At 43.1% G+C, this 24425-nt stretch overlaps 2 protein-coding genes across 4 annotated transcripts; one reads left to right on the top strand and one right to left on the bottom strand.

The window, feature by feature from the left end:
* Positions 1 to 1463: 1463 nt before the first annotated feature.
* Positions 1464 to 13624, bottom strand: LOC101320140 (uncharacterized). 3 transcript variants are annotated; one of them, XM_033854077.2, is made up of 7 exons: positions 13534 to 13624; positions 6847 to 6972; positions 6408 to 6481; positions 5636 to 5762; positions 4239 to 4334; positions 3969 to 4048; positions 1464 to 3495 (listed from the first exon to the last, which is right to left on the bottom strand). In XM_033854077.2, exons 2-7 carry the CDS (start codon positions 6875 to 6877, stop codon positions 2053 to 2055), a joined length of 1851 nt encoding a protein of 616 aa, XP_033709968.1. In that variant the 5' UTR covers positions 6878 to 6972; positions 13534 to 13624; the 3' UTR covers positions 1464 to 2052. The 3 variants fall into 3 exon arrangements, with proteins under 3 accessions (XP_033709968.1, XP_073659244.1, XP_019786293.2); XM_073803143.1 differs by lacking the exon at positions 13534 to 13624 and adding an exon at positions 9250 to 9359; XM_019930734.3 differs by lacking the exon at positions 13534 to 13624 and having other exon boundaries at positions 6847 to 9235.
* Positions 13625 to 23486: 9862 nt separating this feature from the next.
* Positions 23487 to 24425, top strand: LOC101324245 (olfactory receptor 7A10-like). Its single transcript, XM_004322003.3, has one exon. It carries the CDS (start codon positions 23490 to 23492, stop codon positions 24423 to 24425), a length of 936 nt encoding a protein of 311 aa, XP_004322051.2. The 5' UTR covers positions 23487 to 23489.

Here is a 24425-nt window from a genome sequence, read left to right as displayed (position 1 = left end):
CAGAGCCATTTGTAAAATATCCCAGCTATAAACAGATAAAATGTTCAAAACAGTTGAATGATAAAGTGTGCATATTCATTCTATAGAAAACTATGCAACAATCAAAATAAACTCCTGCTAAATGCAACAGCAAAAATCAATCGTGAAAATGTAATGTTGAGCAGAAGAAGCCAGGCACAAATGATAACATACGGTATCAGGCACAGAGTGTACATAACCTTAAATACACTAAAAATCATTGAATTTTACACTTCGAATGGGTGAACTTTTGTGGTATGTGAATTATATCTCAATAAAGTTGTTTTTAAAATACAAGACTCCAGGGAATTCCCTGGCAGTCCAGTGGTTAGGACTCAGCACTCACTGCCAGGGCCCAGGTTCGATCCCTGGTCGGGGAACTAAGATTCCGCAAGCCTCGCAGCGTGGCCAAAAAAAAAAGACACAAATGAACTTATTTAGGTAACATAAACGGACTCACAGACATAGAAAGCAAACTCATGGTTACCAAAGGGAAAAGGGGTGAGGAAGGGATAAATTAGGAGTTTGGGATTAGCAGATACAAACTACTATATATAAAATAGATAAACAACAAAGTCCCACATCCTACTGTATAGCACAGGGAACTATATTCAATATCCTATAATAAACCATAATGGAAAAGAATATGAAAAATAATATGTATATATATCTATAACTGAATCACTTTACACCAGAAATGAACACAACATTGTAAATCAACTATAGTTTGACTTAAAAAATTAAAAAGACACGATTCCATAGAGTACCTACATTCTGGTGGTAGGAATCAGAGTGATTAGTAATGGAAAGAGCATTAAAGAATGATTCTCAGGTGCCTATAATACTCTATTCCTTTTTTTTTTTTTTTTTTTTGCAGTACGCGGGCCTCTCACTGTCATGGCCTCTCCCGTTGCGGAGCACAGGCTCTGGATGTGCAGGCTCAGCGGCCAGGCCCAGCCGCTCCGCGGCATGTGGGATCTTCCTGGACCGGGGCACGAACCCGTGTCCCCTGCATCAGCAGGCGGACTCTCAACCACGGCGCCACCAGGGAAGCCCTAATATTCTATATCTTAACCAGAGCGTACAGCAGTTAATATAGAAGTGTTCTACCTTGTAAAAATTCATGCAGTTGTACATTCTTCTACATGTTAAATGTAAACAAAATGTGTTGGAAAAAGTTCAGAATTCCAAGGAGAATTTCACCATCTGCAATCTTCATGGGAAGGTTCATTACAGACTTTGTGCAGGCAATGGTAGGTTAGGACACATGAAATATAGAGGTACACAGATGATTTGTAAGCACAACCTAAGAGCTTTATCCAATAGGTAAACTTCTATTAAACATACATCCCTGTACCAAGTAATTTTTCACTTTTGTTACTATATATAAAACTTTATTTTTAAAAACTGACCATCTGTGGACTCTGTTGATTAGTGACTAGTCAATTAGGAGTGAAAAAAGAAAAACAAAAAACCTCCCTACCACCACCACACACACAAAACAAAGGAACAAACACATGGAAAACATGTTGGCTTAAAACATTAGGTATTTATTTTTCTCAAGTAACAACTTTTTTTTTTTTTTTTTTTTTTTGCAGTACTTGGCCCGCTCACTGTTGTGGCCTCTCCCGTTGCAGAGCACAGGCTCCGGACGCGCAGGCTCAGTGGCCATGGCTCACGGGCCCAGCTGCTCTGCGGCATGTGGGATCTTCCCGGACTGGGGCACGAACCTGTGTCCCCTGCATCGGCAGGCGGACTCTCAACCACTGCGCCACCAGGGAAGCCCAAGTAACAAGTCTTGAAGATCTTAAAACATTTTCCCTTCAGCGTTATCACATATCTTCTAAGGGATAATGAATGAATAAAGGATTTCTCACAGTCATTGCATAACTTTGGTTTCTTCCATATATGCATTACTTAGAGGCTTTCTCACATTCTTCACAACCAGTTCTTTTCACTTAGCGTTTGGTTGTATGCCTTAAAGATTGAGAGTTCACTGAAAGCTACTTTACATGGATATCATTAAAAGGGGATTTATCGAGCATGAGTTCTCTCATGACGCCGAAGAGGAAAGGATTTACTGAAACCTTGCCCACAGACATTGCATTTGTAGGGTTTTTCTTTAGTATGTATTCTTTTGTGCACATTGAGATTACACTTTACACTAAAGGATTTTCCGCAATGATTACACTCGTAGGGTTTCTCTCCAGTGTGAATTCTCATGTGTACTGTAAGGGACACATGCCTGCTAAAAGCTTTTCCACACTCACTGCACTTAAAAGGTTTCTTGTCCCTGGTATGGATTTTCATATGCCTCCCATAAGATAAGAGACCATGGAAGGTTTTCCCACATTCCTTACATTCATGTTTCATTTTCATGTGAATTTTCTTGTGCAAAATAAGGAAAGATTTCACTCTGAAGTCTTTTCCACATTGATTACATGTAAAGGGTTTTTCTCCAGTGTGAATTCTCACATGTTCTTTAAGACATGAACGATCCCTGAAAGCCTTCCCACAGTCATTGCACTTACAGGGTTTCTCTCCAGTATGAATTTTCTTGTGCGTGATAAGGTTGGAGCTCAGCCTAAAAGCTTTCCCACATTGATCACACTTGAAAGGTTTCTCTCCAGTGTGTATCCGCAGGTGTACCTTAAGAGATGACTGACTACTCAGGGCTTTACCACAATGGCTACATTCAACGGATTTCTCTCCAGTGTGGATTCTCTCATGTCTTTTAAAATATGGGAGAATACTGAAAGTTTTCCCACAGTCATTGCACGTATAGGGTTTCTCTCCAGTATGTGTTATCTGGTGTATGGCAAGCCTATAGCTTCTACTGAAGGTTTTGGTGCATTGATCACATTTGTAGGGTTTTTCTTCTGAATGAGTCCCTGAATGTTGTCTGAGAAGTGAGCTATCTCGGAAGGTTTTTCCACAGTCACGGCACTCATAGGGCTTCTCCCCGGTATGAATTCTCTTGTGACGCGTAAGGTAAGAGCTTGAGCTGTAGGCTTTCCCACACTGATCACACTTATACGGTTTTTCTCCAGTGTGGATTCTCATGTGCAACTTAATGGATGAATGGCTCTGTAATACTTTACCACACTCATTACACTCAAAAGGTTTCTCTCTAGAGTGAGTTTTTTCATCCTTCTTAAGGTGTGAGATTGAATTTACGACTTTCCCCAAGTCACTGCGTTCATGGGATGTCTCTTCTGTATGTTGTCTCTTGTGCCCAGCTAAGTTAGAACTCCTGAGGAAGGCATTCTCGTCCTTTTTACATTCATAAGATTTTTCCCGAGGAAGAATTCCCTCAGATGGCTTAAGACGTGAAGAATCTCTAAGGGCTTTTGCAGAGTCAAGGTATCGATGGGCTTTCTTGCTAGGGTAAATTTTATTCTGAGTAATGTTAAATTTCACAGTCAAGGCTTCAACAATTTCACTGCATTGAATGGGATTGCCTCCAAGACTTTGTTCCTATTGATTAAAATATGAGTTACAATCACAGGATTTATCATGTTCATGACTGAGAATCTCCCCTGACATAAATTCTGATACATCTCATGAGCACTTTATTAGCATGAGAGTTTCACATTTTCTTAGTAAATATGCAGTTTCTGACTGAGTTTATCAGCTTGAATAAGCTGATTGCTCTACCAGATGGCTTCACTGGAGTCTCTTCAACAGATTTAAGATAAAATTGCCTTAGAGTGAGTATCTTAAACATTTAACAACTAATCCCATTATGCAATTATTTACCTTGGGGATTCTCTGTAACCATTTTTGGAAATAAGTTATGAGTTTCCTTCAAATGAATACTTAGAGAATCTTCTGCTTTCTATTGGTGAAATGAGTGTGATATCACTCATATTACCCTCTAGTCCTTTTCTATCTTATAGAATTCTGGACTTCTAATGTGAGGACAAGAAATTATCCCATGTGACTCTTACCTTCTTGCCATTGAGCGTATATTTCTCCAAAATACCTTGTTTTTGCTGTTGTTGTTTGGTTTTAAGGAGAATCAGCTCATCTGAACAAAGTGGGAAAAAGTTTTGGAAAAGACATGGTGACAATATGCTGACAAAAAGCAGGTAATGCCCCAACCCAATCTGAAACAAATGGGAAACATAACCTCAAGTTCCTAGAGTATAAAATGGTGGGATGTTTAGCACAGGGAACTGATCTTGTAGGCAAGACATTCATATATGCCTGGTGCTCACCCGAACAGGTGTCTTGGTGAATTCTTCTCTCTACTATGTCCATTTCATCTTCCTGCTCCATCTGGGTGATGAGAGGAGGCTTGCTGAGTTGATGTCCTATTATGGGGAAAGGTACATAAGAGAGGACCATGCAGTATACAACAAAAACTACCATCAAACTGTGACAACAACTTGTTCTTTGAGGTTCTGAAGACAGGCAGTTGTGACTTTATAAGCAGCAAAATGACAAAATTCTAACAGAGAAAGCAAAAGTAAAGCATTTCAGAGATCAACTTTCCATAAATGGAAAATTGTCTTTCCAAGAGAAATTACTGAACCTTGGTAAGTGAACAGGATCTGTGACATTTTAATTTAAGAATATTCCCATCCCGGGCTTCCCTGGTGGCGCAGTGGTTGAGAGTCCGCCTGCCAATGCAGGGGACACGGGTTCGTGCCCCGGTCCGGGAAGATCCTACATGCTGCAGAGCGGCTGGGCCCGTGAGCCATGGCCGCCAAGCCTGCATGTCCGGAGCCCGCGCGTCCGGAGCCTGCGCGTCCAGAGCCTGTGCTCCGCAACGGGAGGCCACAACAGTGAGAGACCCGTGTACCGCAAAAAAAAAAAAGACGGGAAATAAGTGTTGGTAAGAATGTGGAGAATTTGGAACCTGCATACGTTGCTAAAGGGAATGTAAAATGATACAGCCAGTTTGGAAAACAGTTTGGCAGCTCCTCAAAATGTTAAGTATAAAGTTACCAAATGACCCAACAATTTTACTCTTAGGCATATATCCAAGATAAAGGACAACATATGTCCACACAAAAACTTGTATGTGAGTGTTTGTAGCAGCACTGTTCGTAACAGCAAGTGTCAAAAGCCAAATGTCCATCAACTGATGAATGGATAAACAAAATGTTGTATATCTATGCAAGAGAATATTATTCAGCAATGAATAGGACAGAAGTACTGACATATGCTACAACAAGGATGAACCTTGAAAACATTACACTAAGTGAAAAAATAAGTCACAAAAGACCACATTTGGTATGATTCCATTAATATGAAATGCTGAATAGGGAAACCTGTAGAAAAGGAAAGTAGATTAGTTGTTGCCAGGGGCTGCACGCAGGGAGGAATCAAACACCCTGTAGGTGGAGCAACAAAAATGTTATGGAATTAGACAGTGGTGACGGTTGCACAGCTATATGAATGTACTAGGAAAAAAAACCATTGTATTGTACACTTCAAATGAGTAAATTATGGTATGTGAATTAGGTCTCAATATGGCAATTTTTCTTAAAAGTAAAAGCCTACAAAAAAAAACTCCTATAGTCTGTATCACAAGTCGATTGGGTCTTACTCACCCAAGAAATCCATGCTCAAATTCAGTAAATAAATCAAGGGATTCTGTTAGTCTTACCCAGTGAAACCAAGTTTCTATAGTTCTCTAGCATCACATCTCTGTGCAGTTTTCTCTGAGATGAATTCAGCAATGCCCACTCCTCCTGGGTGAAGTCCACGGCCACATCCTCAAAGGTTATTGAGTTCTAAAATGACAACACATCCTGTCTCAACCAGCCACCAACCCCACCAATGTTGCTGGGGAGAGGATCATGCACCACAGCACTGGAAATGAAACACCTGTTTCACAGTAAATTCAAGATTCTGATGAGGGCTCTTCATTTAACCCAGGATTCGGTTCTCAGAATCTTTCCTTCTCTATTCCTGCTCACGCCTTAAGGAATTTCAACCAGCCTCAAGAATTTAAGGCCTCTCTAACACATGATGAAATGTATCTCTCCACTCCTAGCCTGAAAGCTTTCATAATCGTACTCTCTTCTATCTGCAGGGTTAATCAGAGACCTGAACACGTTGCAAGAATGAGAGAAATACTTCCTAAATGAAAAAATTATTTCCCACAGAGTGGCCATACATTTTTGAGGCTAAGACAGTCTTATATCCTTCTTTTACTTTTTACTTCTTTTACTAACAGCACTAAGCAGGAGAGATGCCTGAAAAAAAACTGTAAGTAGTAAGGTAGTAGAAGAATTTTTTTTTGGAAGTCCCTTAACCACCATCAGAAGTTTCAAAATGCAGGAGGGGTTATGAGGTTCCAGAGTACTGGAAGGAGATGCATTCACCCCAGGGGACAGGAATGTATTTTAGGAGAAAGAAAAAAAATTATGACTCACTTGTAACCCAGAGTGCAAATCTTCCATCTCTGTGATCCTCTCATGGGCACAGGAAGGGTCTAGGACAGGCAGAGCTAGAGGAGAGGGTGACATGAGTTTCTAGGCACATACATAGTCTCAACTTTCCTAGCAAGGGAAGTTGAAAGTCAGAAAGGTTGAGTTGTTACCCTTCCCAGCTTTATAAAACAAATGGATGGGATAAGGAGATGCCACCCCGAAATTTTCTTCCCTCTCCCCACCACGCACATACGCCCTTCCTCTAGAATCCCAAAGGGCACTGAATCCGACATCAGCAAATTCTGGGGCACCAAGCGTTCACAGAGCTCCATACCCACCTCCTTTCATTTCAGCCCCTTCTTCCCAGTCCCCTGTGGCTACTCAACTCCCTTATCCTGTGCCCACTTAATCCTGGTAAAGTGAATCTACCCTAGGAACTCACCACATATAGTGGACAGATGTGGGGCTGCCATTCTGCAAGTCCGTAAGTAGTAAATATGATCAGACAGCAACCAGGAGAACAAGGATGCTCCTCTTACCGCTTCTATGATCCACTCCAGGCAGGGCTCTGAAATAAAGAAATACTAACAAGAGAATTCACAAGCTTTCTGTTTCTCCTTTGCACTTAGGACAGTTACATCACCATGCATCCAATATGTGTTCCTTTCAGATTCAAGCTGTCTGTGATCCTGGGTCATTGTTTTGCACGCCATGTACAACCTCAAAGCAATATAGTGGGTATTCTTGACCTTCTCCATTCCTAATGTACATTCTCCACATTATGAAACCACATTACCCACGACTTATCAAAAATTCCATCTCCACTGAGGCACCTCACTGGCTTCTCCCCTGAATTAGCACCAACATATAGACCTGACCCATTAAAGTCACTGTCACCTGACTCCCATTCTTCATTTTAACTCCCATCCCTGCTCGGATTGAAGATGATTCCATGTTCTTGGGCATAAACTAGCAAACGCCCATGGCTTCCACATCTCAACCAAACACCTTAAATTTATCATCACCTTGCTCTCTACGAAGGCAAAAAGTCAGACATTCCACTTTCTGAACACAGTAGGTATACTTCCATCTTGTTCACTTTTTTGCCTGTATTGCATCTGCTTTCCTACCTCATAGAAGCTTCCAAGCCATCCATACTTCCACCATATTGCTATTTATAATCCTCATTTCCTTGGCACTACATATGAAATGCCATGGCCCATCCCTTCAATAATATATTTTCTAAAACCTCAAATTCCTCTCTGAGGAATCATAACACCTGTCTTAGATAATTCCAACCACCTGTCTATCCTGCCTGGGTAATTCCTATCCAATAAGTTATACGGGAAGCACCAAAAATTTCAGTCCACATACTCTAAATGAGGCTTCAACACTAAAGGAAAAACCCAACAGGCAATTTAAACTCCTAGTTATCCAAAGACCTTTCCACAATTCCTCCAAGATTTTGAATCTCATATGGTCTCAACCTTATCTCTTCAATAACAAATGATCTTACATCTTACTTTGCAGAGAAACTCTTAACAATGAAAGAAGGATTCCTCATTTTCTTGCCACTAGTACAAAAGTAGTTCCACAGCATCATGGTTTCTTTCACTTTGCAAACAAGATATGTCTGCCTTCTTATCTAACGTCAATATCTGCTACTTTGCTACGTCATGTTTCCCACCTTTGGCACATTTTGAGCTGGATACTTCTTTGTTATGGGGGTACCATCCTATCACTGTAGGATGCTTAGTAGCATCCGTGGACTCTATCCAGTAGTATCCCCTCTAGTTGTGAAAGGGATATTGCCAAATGCCCCCCAGAGGGCAAAATTTCCCCTTTAAGAACCACTGGTCTAATCCCTTCCTACCTTCTCAGAAAGCCTGCTTTATTAATTATTCCTTTGCTCTTTTCCATCACCATCAACTTCTACTCCACTGTACTCATACTTCTAACATTGAAACATAATCAAAGATGTCCCATCTTACAACAAAGTCCTACTGTATAGCACAGAGAACTGTATTCAATATCCTATGATAAACCCTAATGCAAAAGATTAAAAAAAAAAAAGGAATGTTAAAAAAAAATGAAGAGAAAGTGCATGGGCTTGGAGACAGGTATTTTCCTTACTAATTTTTTTTTCCTTTTTCCTTTGTAATTTTTCTAAAGTTTGAGAGTTATCTTAAAATAAGTGATTGCATAGTTTTACATCTTCTAAATATTGCCTTGTATTTTCTAATACATATTGCCTTGCATCTCTTCTTTGTAAATAAATGTTCTTGTTCATCTGAAAAAAATTTAAAATCTCCCCTTTTTTTTTTTTGCAGTACACGGGTCTCTCACTGCTGTGGCCTCTCCCGTTGCAGAGCACAGGCTCCGGACGCGCAGGCTCAACGGCCATGGCTCACGGGCCCAGCCGCTCCGCGGCATGTGGGATCTTCCCGGACCGGGGCACGAACCCGTGTCCCCTGCATCGGCAGGCGGACTCTCAACCACTGCGCCACCAGAGAAGCCCAAAATCTCCCATCTTGAAACAAATTCATGCCTTTGGGTCCCCCTTAGCCCTACAGTTACTGCTCAGTCCCTCTTCCTTTTCTCCATCCAGCTTCTGGAAAGACTGGTCTACCCTCTCATTCTCCCCATTTCCTCACCTCCCTTAATTACACTCCAAACTGGTTTCTGTCTCACCACCACCTCCCTGACACTGCTCTGCCAAGACTGCCAAGGATTTAAGAGGATTAATCCAGTGAATGCCATCCTGTCTTTGACTTAGTTCGTTCATCAGAAAAATTCTATCACTATTTTCTTCTGTAAATCAGCCTCTGTTCTGGGCTTTTGTTACCATAATCTCCCGGTTGGCATCCGTAAGGCCAGCAGGTCCAGGGAAGGGCCCAGGGAGTCAGACGGATCCCCCGCCAGGGTGGTTAATGCAGCCGGACACACGAACGGCATCCGCCCACGACTTTGCACTCGGCCCTGGTCTTCCCGCTCCCCGAGGGGCGGAACCAACGGCTCTGAGGCTGATGCAACCGCCCGCTCCCCGAGGGGCGGGACCAACGGCTCTGAGGCTGATGCAACCGTCCGCTCCCCGAGGGGCGGAACCAACGGCTCTGAAGCTGATGCAACCGACATCCGACATTGCCGTAACATCCAAAAGATTACCAAAAAAGGGGGTTGCTTCACACAGCAAGCGTCTCCCCTGCGTCCACCCCTATAAATCTTGTTCGCGCCCGCACCCAGGCGCGACTTCTCTGGCCCCTTTCTCTCGGACCGGTGAACCTCGCCCGGGAGCGTTCCCAAATAAAGCTTGTTTAAGCTCTCCTCCGTTTTTGGTGCCGTTCCTTACAGCATCTTATTTCTCTGGCCACTGTCTTTCAGGATCATTGGCCAGCTCCTCTCCCACTGTTGACTGTCCTCAAGGCTCAGTCCTGGCCCTTATCTCTCACCTTATTCTGTGTATTCCACATCTATGCATTCCCTTGAAATTAAATTCCATCTCGGGACTTCCCTGGTGGCGCAGCGGAAGACTCCGCTCCCAATGCAGAGGGCCCGGGTTAGATTCCCTGGTCAGGGAACTAGATCCCACATGCATGCCACAACTAAGAGTTCGTCTGCCACACTAAGGAGCCCAGGTGCCGCAACTAAGACCCGGTGCAACCAAATAAATATTAAAAATAAATAAATTCCATCTCTATGCTCATAACACCCAAATCTCCAGTTTGAGAACTCAAATCTGAGCTTAAGACCCATGTATCCTGCTGCCTTTTCAACTATGGCCATCTAAACGTTTTGCAGGCACCTTGGATGAAGCTTATCAGACTGAACTTATCTCTTCCCCAGAACTTTTCACTTCAAGCATCTGCACTCTCAGTAAGGAGTACTAATGCTCTAGGTCTTCAGAGCAGGCAGAAGGCATCACTGGTATCACACCCTTTACCCCACCCCACAGCTGTAATTAATTAAAACTGAAGATTAATTATTTGATAAGCACTTCTCCCCTCCTGTGGGCTGGACTCAACTAAAACCCACAGAATCCTTGACTCCTCTCCCCTCAGCCCACAACAGCCATTGAAATTTTAAAATATGGGCACACTTCCTCCCCCATCCCCCAAAGGCAGCAATCACCTGAAACCTAAAACTATTCCTTTGTAGACTTCACCCTACCCCACAGCAGAAACTGACAGAGACTAATGCAAGCCACACCCTCTCTCCACCCAACTCCAATCATTTCAATGGTGCTCTCTCCAGAGAAAATCTCAACTACTAAATTCTTCCCCGTTCCCTGCCACACATGGATAATTTTTCCTTTGTCATTTTTCTGTCCATTTAAATGTCATTTCCTCAGAATCACCTTTATTGTGAGCCCCATATTTAATATAAAGCCAATCTTATTGTCTGAGTCTCCCTATGTAGCCCTCAGAATTTGTAATTATATATTTAGTTCTTTGCTTACTTATATTTTCTCTTCCACTAGATTGTAACGTCCAAGAGAATGGCCTTTTCTTATTAAAACCCTATACCCAGTCACTAGCACATCACTAGCCACATCGTAAAGTGTACAGCATTCTGGGTGCAGAAATGAATGAGTATGGATTCCACCTTCAATCTATCCCCCCAGATCATCACTTTGTTCTACTTTGTAGCCACCAAGAGTCTAGATGACCATCACTCATTCCTAAATCCTACTACTAACCCTTCATCTTTTCTCCACCAGTCAAGCTTGTCCTCTGTACTCCATCCTCACCCAGCATCCTCACGGTGCAGCTAGCTCTGCTAAACACAAATCTAATTGTTGATGCCCCGGCTCACAATGGCTTCCAACCAGCATTAAATTAAATTAAACCCTGAACTTGCTTTCCAGATTACAAGTCATGTGGCTGAGACTCTTGCAATCTAGTTCACTTTCCTCCTCTCTTGCTGCTTTTCTCAGCCATGTCCTGTCTTGCTCACATCCTGGTACAATCCAGGGATTTTAGCTGCTTCAGGGATTTTACATGTGCAGAGTCCTGCTAAAATGTTCTCCCCATTCCTGGCCCCATCACAGCCTAGCCCACTGCCTGTCTGTATCCTAGTCATTTCTAAGACTGGATTTTGGCTTCAATAAATTTTTTTTCTCCAAGAGGCTTTATGAGCCCTTAGACTGAGTCCTCCATTGACATGCTCTCATTTAAAATAACTCAGGGATTTCTCTGGTGGTCCAATGGTTAACACTCTCTGCTCCCAATGCAGGGGGCATGGATTCCACCCCTGGTCAGGGAACTACGATCCCACATGCCATGGGCAGGGCCAAACAATAATTTAAAAAATAAAATAACTCAAAACCAGCTATCATTTACAAGTAGGCTTGATGGTTGGACTGTAAACTCCAGGGGACCTACTCCTTATAAATTTTATTTGCCATTGTACCCGTGGGCCTGAGCAAACAGGAACAGGCTCGATGTAGGCATGTAATAAATATTTGTGGACCACTGACAGGAGACAAAAACTCACCCGGGGAATTTTTCAGTGTGCACACACTAAATGATAAGAATAGGGGACTTCCCTGGTGGCGCAGTGGTTAAGAGTCCGCCTGCCAATGCAGGGGACACAGGTTCAAGCACTGGTCCAGGAAGATCCCACGTGCGGCAGAGCAACTAAGCCCGTGCGCCACAACTACTGAGCCTGTGCTCTAGAGAGCCCATGAGCCACAACTACTGAAGCCTGTGCACTTACAGCCCGGCTCTGCAAAAAGAGAAGCCACCACAATGAGAAGCCCGCACACTGCCACGAAGACCCAACGCAGCCAAAATAATAATAATAAATAAATAATAAATTTTTTAAAATAAATAATAAATGATAATCACTAAAATATATGTAATACGTGATAAAAACAAGAAGCTTGGGCTTCCCTGGTGACGCAGTGGTTGAGAGTCCGCCTGCCGATGCAGGGGACACGGACTCGTGCCCCGGTCCGGGAAGATCCCACATGCCGCGGAGCGGCTGGGCCCGTGAGCCATGGCTACTGAGTCTGCGCGTCCGGAGACTGCTCCACAACGGAAGAGGCCACAACAGTAAGAGGCCCGCGTACCGCAAAAAAACAAAACAAAACAAAAAAACCAAGAAGCTTGTTAGTGAGCTTTTAAAATAATGTGAATTCTATTTAAGTAAAGGAAGCATCAAATTCTGTACGAGAATACTCTTTTATAACCAAATTACTTGCACTTAAAAGTTGATGACTAATTTGCTTTTATTATGTTTTATATGGTTTGGGGAAAAACAAATATTTAATTAACACAGCACGAGGTAAAACTCATTCCATACAAAGTCAATTGAACTCTCATTTCAGGTAGTACCTTAATGAAATTTGCATCACTTTTTAAAGAATGTCTTGACTTTCAAGCGTTGGGGGTTGTCAGGTTAGCTGAGCTCGCTTCAAAAGAACAAAGCTGACCTTAATAGTAGAACTCATAATTAAAAGGTAATAAATTGCCCATCCTGACACCCTGTGAACAAAGCCTTTGTGGATGAAAGACTGCAGTCTGCCTCTACAAGGATGAAGTAACTAGCCACTGCAGTGGCTGACCTTCAATACACCCTGAAAGGAGTTCGGGGCAGAGCTGGGGAATGAGCGCTCTGTGCTCTGGGAAAAACAGGCAGAACAGGTCTTCAGATAGTTAGATATTCTTCAGGTGAAGATTTTATGAGACCAATTCCTTGCATCTTCTTATATCTAGAAAAGGACTAAAATCATTGACAGAGACATCTGTTCCTCATGACTAGTAGCAACCCTCTGCCAACCTGTGTGCTTCATTGCACGTGTCCCCCTTCACCCAAATCACATGTATACTGACCTCCCCCTTACCTTTATGGGACCAGTTCCTCTGAGCTATCTGAGAGGCTGTCTCCTAGGCTACAGTCCTCATTTTACCCCAAATAAAACCTAACTCACAACTCGCACGTTGTGCACTTTTTTCAGTCGACGCTTACCCAACATAAATAACTGAAAAATTTCATTTCACAAGATACCTCAATCTCAAATGCACCCGGATGCCCACAGTCAAGAGAAAATGTTCTGCAGGGTAAAAATTATCTTACAACGTGAAGGGCAGTGGGGAGCCCCTGCCACAAACTCTTATTCGTTACTCACCGAAAGACACAGAAATCCACAGTCAGCGAGGTAAGAGCTTGGACCAGGCTGATGTCCACATACTTCTCAGCTACAGCAAGCTTTCTGTCTGGAGAAATGCACAAGGTCACTGACTTTTATCTATGATAACTATGACAACTGAAAGGACTAAAGGCTTAAAAGACACACCCTATTCTCCCTGACTAGATTTACACAGTCATCTAGCCCAAACAGTAACGGGCTCAGTGTTACTGATTTATATAGGATTATTGTTAAACCAAAGAATACACACGCTGTTTACACTAGTTCCTTTTAATTGTACAAGTAAAGATACAAGTTCAGTCGTCCCTCAGTATCTGCGGAGGATTGGTTCCAGGACCACCGCCCCACGCATACCAAAAGCCAAAGATGTTCAAGTCCCTTATGTAACATGCTGTAGTATTACATTCTGCCCTCCCATTCAGCGGGTCCCGCATCTGCGGATTCAGCCAATCGCGGATCTACCGACCCCCAGGGTCGACTGTATTCAGTGGTATCAATAGAGTGGTTCGCTGCCTACGGAAGTCTAAATTGTTGCGTATTTTTACAGGGTAATTATTCATTCATTGAATTGATGTTTATTGAGTACTTACTGTATACCATGCACTATTCTAAATACCAGGAATGTAAAATAAACAACACAACATATACACAGAAAAATCAAATAAGGAAGAAAGCAAATGACGGGACTTCCCTGGTGGTCCAGTGGCTAAGACTCCGCGCTTCCAATGCAGGGAGCCCAGGTTGCATCCCTGGTCAGGAAACTAGATCCCACATGCCGCGAGGAAGATCCCGCACGTGGCAACGAAGATCTGGCGCAGCCAAATAAATAAATACTAAAAACAAAAAAGAGGGCTTCCCTGGTGGCGCAGTGGTTGAGAGTCCGCCTGCCGATGCAGGGGACACGGGTTCGTGCCCCGGTCCGGGAAGATCCCACATGCCGCGGAGCGGCTGGGCCCGTGAGCCATGGCCGCTGGGCCTGCGCGTCCGGAGCCTGTGCTCCGCAACGGGAGAGGCCACAGCAGTGAGAGGCCCGCGTACCGCCAAAAAAAAAAAAAAGAAAGAAAGAAAAAAGGAAAAAGCAAATGGCAAATGCTAGAAGAAAAGTAAATGGTAACGGGGTACCTGAATGACTAGTAGTAGTTGAACACAGGCACTCGTTGGGGAGCCGATGTTCCAGCGGAGACCTTGACAAGGCTGATTAAAACGTTGCTTGACATAACCGAGGCTGGATTGACTTAGGAGAGCGAGACCGTTTATTTGAGAGAACTTCCTGCCCTATAACTTTTTAGCTCTGCGTCAGTCCCAGATCCCCACCCCTCCTCCACGTGCCTGACAACAAACATTTCCTGCCTCCTCTTTTCCTGTTGTTGCAATTATTTAAAACACTTTGTTAAGTTTCAAGACACTTCCCCACTCCTCCACCATCCTGCACTTTACCCCCAGCCCCCGCTCACCTTCACCCCCACTATCATCCCAGCCCCGCCCACAAAGCAGTAAGTGGCATTTTTCTTTTTTTTTTTAATTTGACAATCTGAATTACAAAGGCCAACTGTAGGAAGATCTGGGAGAGGACATTTCAAAGGAGAGAAATGCCGGAAACGCTGATATAAAAGCCTTGAGGCATGAATAAAGCTTGGGGAGTTGAAGAAGAGAGAACCCCTCTCAGTGGTGCGCTGAAAGTCCACACTGCAGAGCTGATCATACAGCTCTTCCCAACTCTGCCTTCAATGACTGAGAGCTCGAATTTGTGGTGGGAGAATTTACACCTCAGAAATCGACCAGTGCTACAAATCAGATCTTTTTCCTGACTTCCCAGCAAACCATTGCCTCTAATCGTTGGTTCCCATTCTGGGTATAATAATGGCACCTAACTCATGGGTTGCCACGATTTCCTGGCTCGCATAGTAATATTTTATCAGCTCCTATTTGGGTCGGGCACTGTGTTAAGCCATGGTGAGCAAAAACTGTTCTCTTGTAGCTGCATTTTACAGGGCCTTTCATCAGATAATTTTCAGAGTCTTGGATCTCAGTACAGTCATAGGTGAGTGCCGTCAATGACTAGAGCCCCAAATTAAGAACCCTGGCAGAGGGGGAGAGTCAGAGGAGGCTACCTGAGCAGGCGCTCCTGATGCAAAAAATCTAGACGCTATAGAGATGCACTCGTTAGTGTTTCCAGAATGGGATGCAGACAGTATTTTAAAGACTGTGTATTTTAACATGTATTAGAAAATATCACCAGCACCAAAAAACAAACAAACTTTGCTGAGTTTAAAAGAAGAGCCAGGGGCTTCCCTGGTGGCGCAGTGGTTGAGAGTCCGCCTGCCGATGCAGGACACGGGTTCGTGCCCCGGTCCAGGAGGATCCCGCGTGCCGCGGAGCGGCTGAGCCGCTGGGCCTGCGCGTCCGGAGCCTGTGCTCTGCAACGGGAGAGGCCACAGCGGTGAGAGGCCCGCGTACCGCAAAAGTAATAATAATAATAATAAAAGAAAAGAAGAGCCAGGGCTTCCCTGGTGGCGCATGGTTGAGAGTCCGCCTGCCGATGCAGGGGACACGGGTTCGTGCCCCGGTCCGGGAAGATCCCACATGCCGCGGAGCGGCTGGGTCCGTGAGCCATGGCCGCTGAGCCTGTTGGGCATCTTGATCATCCCAGACTGTGAGCTTTGGTACAAGAGGCAGGAGAGAGGAAAGGCCACATGCTTACCCCGGCTCAGGGGATTAGCAAGCCAGTAGTTTCCTTCCGTCTGCTGCAGGATTGGAGTGAAGATAGAACACTTTCGCTAATAAGGAGCTTTGGAGACAAGGCCCCTAGGGCCAGAGAAAAACTGTAAATATACTGAGTGTCCCCTATCAACACAATCTCACACCAACCAACCAGAAAGCTTTGCTACCTTGTTGCTTCTTAGAGAATGTGTATTGTCCAGAAACGGCACACATGACTGTCTCCTTGAAATTCTCAAGCATCCGTTTATCTTCAACATCTACATCCTGGGGAGAAACTCAGCCCCTGTGGTCTCCTGTGGGGCCATCCTGGAGACACAGAAATCCTTGTAAGTTCTAGAGGAAAGGGGGCAACATTATTATTGTTATCATTATTTTTCCTATTTGGAGGTAGTCCTAGGTTAATTAAGTAGGAAGTCTAAACCAATTGTTCTCACAATGTGTCCCTAGACCAGCAGCCAGGGCTGGGTTCATGGGTGTGCAACCAGGAGAGCCACAGAGGACCCCACTCTTGGTTGAATGCTCTGCTATCACTGTCTTGACATTTTTTCAACATGGGGTCCCACATTTTCATTTTGCACTGGGACCCAAAAAATTATGCAGCAGGTTCTACCAGTCATATCAGCATTACCTGGGGAGTTCTCTGAAATGCAATTTCTCAGACTTCATCTAGACATGCTGAAACTCTGGGGTGGTGCCCAGCAACCTGTGTTTTAAGAAACCCTTTAGGTGACTCTGACACCTGGTCAAGAGTGAGAATCACTGTCTAACTGCCCTCCCGATTTTTCTGGCCTATTTCCAAGTCCCCTGGCACTAGATTTGCAATTGCTTGTGGCTCTCCTGACCCCTTTCTCTCACCTTAAAATTGCATGGGCCAATTCACTACTCAAAGGAATCAATACTTCTCAAAATTTTCTGAGAATTCCAGGCTGCTCCAATGCATCCCTTTATGTCCCGGGAAGGGAAGGAGGAGAACTGTGCTGTTGAATCCTCACACTGCTGGTTTTGGATCCAACCCTTTAAGGAAGACACTGAGATTCAAGGAAAGGGGGTCAGTCTCCCCAGACAACTTGCTCCTTGCTGTGATTAAGGATCCTCATGGAATTTTCAAGATGGTCCTCCTTCTTCACAACTCATAAGTGTTGTCCCTGGATGTTCTCTCTCTTCTGCCTCTTCCTCTTCCTCCTTTACATTCCTGTCCTTTCCACCCTAAACCCTCCAACACACGCTGCTCAAAGGGAGGAATCAGGTCGCGATCTCCTCAAGTCCTGGTAATCGTAATATAAATAATATGAATAATTGCAGCAACAGGGATGGACCTAGAGATTATCATAATAAGTCAAGTAAGTCAGACAGAGAAAGATAAATACCATATGATATGACTCATATGTGGAATCTATTTTTTAAAAAAATGATATAAATAAATTTATTTACAAAACAGAAACAGACTCACAGATTTCAAAAACAAACCTATGGTTACCAAAGGGGAAACGTGGTGGGGAGGGATAAATTAGGAGCTTGAGATTAACATACACACAGTACTATATATAAAATAGGTAAACAACAAGGACCTACTGTATGGCACAGGGAACTCTACTCAATATGAGGTAATAACCTATATGGGTAAAGAATCTGAAAAAGAATGAATATACGTATATGTATAATTGAATCATTTTGCTGTACACCTGAAACTAAAACAACATTGTAAATCAACTATACTCCAATAAAATTTAAAAATAATAAGGATATGAACAATGAACGTGTTGGGGAGGGGAAATATCCCCTCCTCCTTTTTGAGTTCTTCTGGGCGATCTAATAATTAAATTGACACAAGACGGATTAAAAGGAGAAACAAAAATTAAGTCATACATACAGAAGTCTCATAGAAATAGGATCTAAGAAGTGACCAAGGCAGGCAGCTTTTATACTTTTTAGACAAAAGAACAATAAATTTGTGAGGAGTTGACCATACAAAGAAAAATAGGCTTGGATGGCTAATTAATGAAGAAGTAACAAGATCTGTTTATATAGCCTTCTTGGCCCTGGGCTCCCTATCTCTGGTGATAAGGATTTTTCCATCCTCCTGGTACAGGGAGGGTACCTTTTCACAGGGGAGATTTATTTTCTGCTTTCAAGGAGACAGAGGGGAGGGTCAAAGTGTCCCTCTTGCATTGGACATTTTTGTGAAGTTTTTTTTTTTTTTGGCTGAGCTGTGTGGCTTGCAGGATCTTAGTTCCCTGACCAGGGATTGAACCCAGGCCCCCTGCATTGGGAGCGTAGACTCTTAACCACTGGACCACCAGGGAAGTCCCTAAAGTAACTTTAATTCAAAATAATCATTATGACACTTTGGCATATTTGGGGGTGGCCTGGTCTGAGCCCCAATAAATGCATACTCTGCTGTGGGCTTTATTTTTTTCCTTTTCACATGTACTCCTGAAATGTAGGGTACTCCTACATTCTCACTCCCATTATCCAGATGGGAAACAAAAGCTCAAACATGTTCAAGGATTTTCCTCCTTGGCTTTATACAGAATTTGAATCCAGATGTGGCTGATTCCACACCACGCTTTAGGAATTTCTACAGCAGTAATTCTTGAAGTGTGACCCCCTGACCAGCAGTATCAGCATCAACAGCACCTGGGGACTTGTTAGAAATGCAAATTCTTGGACTCCACCCCAGACCTAGTCAATCAGAAACTCTAGGGTAGGACCCAGAGATCTGTTTAACAAACACTTTGGGTGATTCTGATGCACACTAAAGTTTAAAAACCCTAGTGCCATCGTAAGTACTATCTTCCTTGAGAATAACCAACTTATCAGTGTCCTTATTTTGTCCCCTGGTAGGTGGAGCATGGAGGCTGGGTGTTGAAAGCTCTGTAATTCTCATTATCCTTTTAGCTTCTGATCCCTGGGGACTCATTATGGATGGCTCCTTCCCCCTCATTCCTAAGAACAATTGGTAGACACTTGGAGAACCGCCTAGTCAGTCCTTTCTTGCCTCTTTGGAACGGTCCAAAGATCCTGAAGTAGACTGAGGGGACAGAGTTGGTAAGGATCTAAGTCTGTCTCCTGCCGTGGATTCTTCCAGGAGACAGCACTCACCCAGTTACTTCTAAGCCGGACTTGGATGTGATCCTACCAAGAACAGGAGGAGGTAAGATCTGAGTCTCCATGAATGGTGTTAAGTATTCCCTGATCTGCAGGATTCTCTGGCTGAGGGAGAAGCATAAAACAGAAGCGAGGGTGGGGTTTTGTTCCCTAAGAACATCTATGAAGTTCGAGAAATGAGGGGCAACTGATTTCTCGCAGCACAGTGGGCCGGAGCATGAGTAAAGCAAACCAGAAAGAGTTCCTTCGGGATTTTTTATTAATTCATTTACTTTTTTAACCATGACAAAATATATCAAATAAAATGTACCCTTTAAGCTATTTTAAGTATGCAGTTCAGTAGCATTAAGTTCAATCCCATTGTTGTGCAACCATCACCACCATCCATCCCCAGAACAGTTTTCATGTTGCAAAACTGAAACTCTGTCCTCATGAAACGCTACCCCTCCCCATTCTGCCATCCCCCCAGCCCCTGGCAACCACCCTTCTGCCTTCTACTCTCTGTATGAATTTGACTACTCTAAGTACTTCATATAAGTGGACTCTTACCGCATTTTTCTTTTTGTGACTGGTTTTTTTCACTTAGCATTATGTCCTCAAGGTTCATCCATGTTGTAGCATGTGTCAGAATGCCCTTCCTTTTTAAGGCTGAATAACATTTAATATTCCACTGTATGTATATTCCACATTTTGCTTATTCATTCATCTGTCACTGGAGACATGGGCTGCTTCCACCTTTCAGTTATTGTAAATAATGCTGCTAAGAACATGGGTGTATAAATAGCTCTTGGAGATCCTACTATCAGATCTTTTGGATGCAGACCCAGAAGTGGAATTGCTGGATCATATGGTAATTCTATTTTTAATTTTTTGAGAAGGTCTTCAACATTTTCTTTAAGAAAAACAGAAAACAACAAGGTCCTACTGTATAGCACAGAGAACTATATTCAATATCCTATGATAAACCATAATGGAAAAGAATATGAAAAAGAGTATATATATATATTATATATATAATATATAACATATATATTATATATATTATATATAACAGTGACTTTGCTGTTCAGCAGACATTGGCACAACATTGTAAATCAACTATACTTCAATAAAAAATTAAATTAAATTAAAAAACATAAATAATCAATAACAGAAAGGAAACCTAAATACACTGAAAAAATATAAAAAGGAATATGCCAATATATGTGTTATGGTCTAAAAGTTTGTGTACCCCCAGAATATATGTGCGGAAATCCTAACCCCCACATATGATGGTATTATGAAGTGGGGCCTTTGGGAGGTGCTTAAGTCATGAAGGTAGAGCCCTCATGAATGGGATTAGTGTCTTATAAAAGAGATCCCTCACCCCTTCTGCCAGGTAAGGATGTAAGAAGTCTCTAGCCTCCAGGCCGAACCTCTCTCCATCACTCAACATGCTGGCACCCTGATCTCAGACTTTCATTCCAGCCTCCAGAATTATGAGAAATAAACTCCTATTGTTTATAAGCTAAAAAAAAAAAAAGAACGAAAAAGAAAAACAGAAAAATTACAAAATCTCTTTCTTGCCTTTTTAAACTTTCCAAATATTGAAATTTCATTCATGTTTCTGGAATTGTGACAGTTAAACAGATCAGTCTGTGCATCAGAAAATTAAGCGGAAGAGGAGCATCCTTAAGTAAGCTCAATATTTTCTCTTCCATAAAGACTAATATAACAATAACTATTCTGTTATTAATAAAAAACAATAATGGCAATGAGAGCCAATATTTCTGGAGTATTCCCTATGTCCCTAGTACTCAGAACGTTTCCTATCTAATGCATATGTCTTATTAATTTGAAGGACACAAATGTCCTTTGAACTTTGTTCAACTTCTTTTCCTTTGTGACTAGACACCTGACCTTCCTCCTTTGCTTCATAAACCATTGCCTGGGTTCTGATCCTGTCAAGGGGTCTGGATGTTAGCATTGGCTAGTTCATGAGTTCCCTCCCACATGCCAGCCAGTGTGAAGGCAGAGCTTAAAAATGCTCACTTGTTTCCTTTGCTCTCTCAAGACTCTATGCATTCCATCCTCCCTTCACTTCTGTTACAAATATGTGTCCTTCCAAAGCTCGTATTCTGAGATGAATAATTTGCTTTTGATTAGAGCAGGAAATGACACATCTTCATCAGTTATGTGTCCTGCTGGTATTTGCACACCAGCTCCTAGAATTATTCACTCTTGAAGCTTTCTCAATGAAACCACATGGAGTGTCAGTTTTACAAGGTAAGTTCATTGCTGAGAGTACCTTGCCCCATGTGTAATTATTACAGGGCCCAGATGTTGGAAGAACTTGAATGCCAAAGTGAAGACTTGGGGGTTTATTGGGTAGAATGCCATTGAAGTGTTCCAGAAGGATGTGCTGGACCTTCCCTGGCACGCTTGGGAAGAAGATTGCTCTGCAAAAATGCACAGGGTTAAATGCATTCAAGAGTACTTGGAGGGGCTTCCCTGGTGGCGCAGTGGTTAAGAATCCGCCTGCCAATGCAGGTAACACGAGTTCGAGCCCTGGTCCAGAAAGTTACCACACGCCACGGAGCAACTAAGCCCATGCACCACAACTACTGAGACTGAGCTCTAGAGCTCACGAGCCACAACTACTGAGCCCACGTGCCACAACTACTGAAGCCCGTGCGCCTAGAGCCCGTGCTCCGCAATGAGAAGTCACTGCAATGAGAAGCTCGCAAGAGTAGCCGCCACTCGCCGCAGCTAGAGAAAGCCTGCAAGCAGAAACGAAGACCCAACGCAGTCAAAAATAAATAAATAAATTTTTAAAAGAAAGAGTACTTGGAGGGTAGGGGATAATTACAAAGCCATTGCCATATAGACATGTCCAAAAAGGTAGCTACCAAGGAACAACTAGTTGAAATATGCTATAAAATGACTCTTTCTGAGTTTCTAGACTTGCAGGATCTCAGTTCCCTGACCAGGGACTGAACCTGGGGCCACGGCAGTGAAAGCTCCGAGTCCTAACTACTGGACTGCCAGGGAACTCCCTAAATCAGTTTTTCAGAAAAAGCATTAGCTATTCTTGTTTTAAGGGCCAGACAGGAGGAATTTCCCCTACAGGTATGACACTTCCACAATAGACAAGATGTAGAATCATTTAACCTTTTCTTATAAATGTCCCTCACTGTAGGCTGATGGCAAATGACAGATTGCAGCAAAACAATCCTTTCTATATAGACAGGTTCCAATAGAGTGGTTTGATCCAATTTGTAAAAAGTAGAATATTTAAAGGAATGGATTAATGATATTATTTCTCACATTGAGACAGTAAAGAATTTGAGCTTATAATTTCCAGCAATACCTGAGATTTGCCATTCTGAGCAGACTCAGTATAAAGTTAACTACAGAGTTAAAATTCTCTGAGAAAGTGCAGTCATCCAACCAGGTTTGACCCTATGTGAAGAAACGATGAGAATTTAATCACAGATTTTATTTATTTATTTAATAAATTTATTTTATTTATTTATTTTTGGCTGTGTTGGGTCTTCACTGCTGTGCATGGGATTTCTCTATTTGCAGTGAGCGGGGGCTACTCTTTCTTGCAGTGCACAGGCTTCTCATTGCAGTGGCTTCTCTTGTTGCAGAACACAGGCTCTAGGTGCACGGGCTTCAGTAGTTGTGGCTTGCAGGCCCATTAGTTGTGGCTCTCAGGCTCTAGAGCACAGGCTCAGTAGTTGTGGCACACAGGCTTAGTCACTCCGGGGCATGTGGGATCTTCACGGACCAGGGCTTGAACCCATGTCCCCTGCGTTGGCAGGTGATTCTTAACCACTGCACCACCAGGGAAGCCCTAATCATAGATTTTTAAATGCCATGCAGGCATGATAGTTCTTAAAAAAATAAAATATTTTAATTTTTAATAAAATGTTTTAATTTTTAGTATTAGAACAAAATGTATGGTACTTAGAAGTCATTAAAATATTACTTGGTGAAGGAAGAAATGAGTAGAGCAGCCAGAAGGGAATAATTGTTTAAATGACTTCTCTCAAACAAGTGATGTCTGTGTGTCTGTTTCATGGTAATTCATGTCTCTATTTTCCAGTAGACTCATCAACAACATGGAATCAGGAAACCAGACTGGTGTCTCAGAATTCCTCCTCCTGGGCCTCTCAGAGGATCCAGAACTGCAGCCCCTTCTCTTTGGGCTCTTCCTGTCCATGAACCTGATCACTGTGCTGGGGAATCTGCTCATCATCCTGGCCATCAGCTCAGACTCCCACCTCCACACCCCCATGCACTTCTTCCTCTCCCACCTGTCCTTTGTTGACATCTGTTTCACCTCCACTATAGTCCCCAAGATGTTGGTGAACATCCAGACAGGGAACAAAGTCATCACCGATGCAGGCTGCCTCATTCAGGTGTATTTTTTCATGGTTTTCATATGTATGGATAATTTGCTCCTGACCATCATGGCTTATGACCGCTACGTGGCCATCTGCCACCCTCTGTATTATGCAATCATCATGAACCCCCGTCTCTGTGGTCTGATGATTCTTTGCTCCTTGTTCATTAGCATTATGAACACCTTGCTCCACAGTCTGATGGTGTTGCATCTGTCCTGCACAGACTTGAAAATCCCCCACTTCTTCTATGAACTTGCTCAGATCCTCAGACTCGCCTGTTCTGATACTCTTATCAATGACATCCTGATGCATCTAGCGACTAGCCTGTTAGGTGTCGGTCCCCTCTCAGGGATAATTTTCTCTTACACTCGCATTGTCTTGTCCATCCTGAGGATCCCATCAATTGGTGGGAAGTATAAAGCTTTTTCCACCTTTGGGTCTCACCTGTCTGTCGTTTTCTTATTCTATAGGACCTGTTTTGGAGTTTACCTTAGTTCTGCAGCTACTCTCTCCCCCAGGAGGAGGGCAGTGGCCTCAGTGATGAACACTGTGGTCACCCCTATGGTGAACCCCTCCATCTACAGCCTGAGGAACAGAGCCATAAAGGGAGACTTGAGGACACTGATCTCTGGAACATTTTCTTTTTCATGA

Source organism: Tursiops truncatus, chromosome 3, assembly GCF_011762595.2.
Source record: "Tursiops truncatus isolate mTurTru1 chromosome 3, mTurTru1.mat.Y, whole genome shotgun sequence".
Classification (NCBI taxonomy): domain Eukaryota; kingdom Metazoa; phylum Chordata; class Mammalia; order Artiodactyla; family Delphinidae; genus Tursiops; species Tursiops truncatus.
Note: the sequence above shows the minus strand (reverse complement) of the source record. Positions and strands in the feature narration are given on the sequence as shown.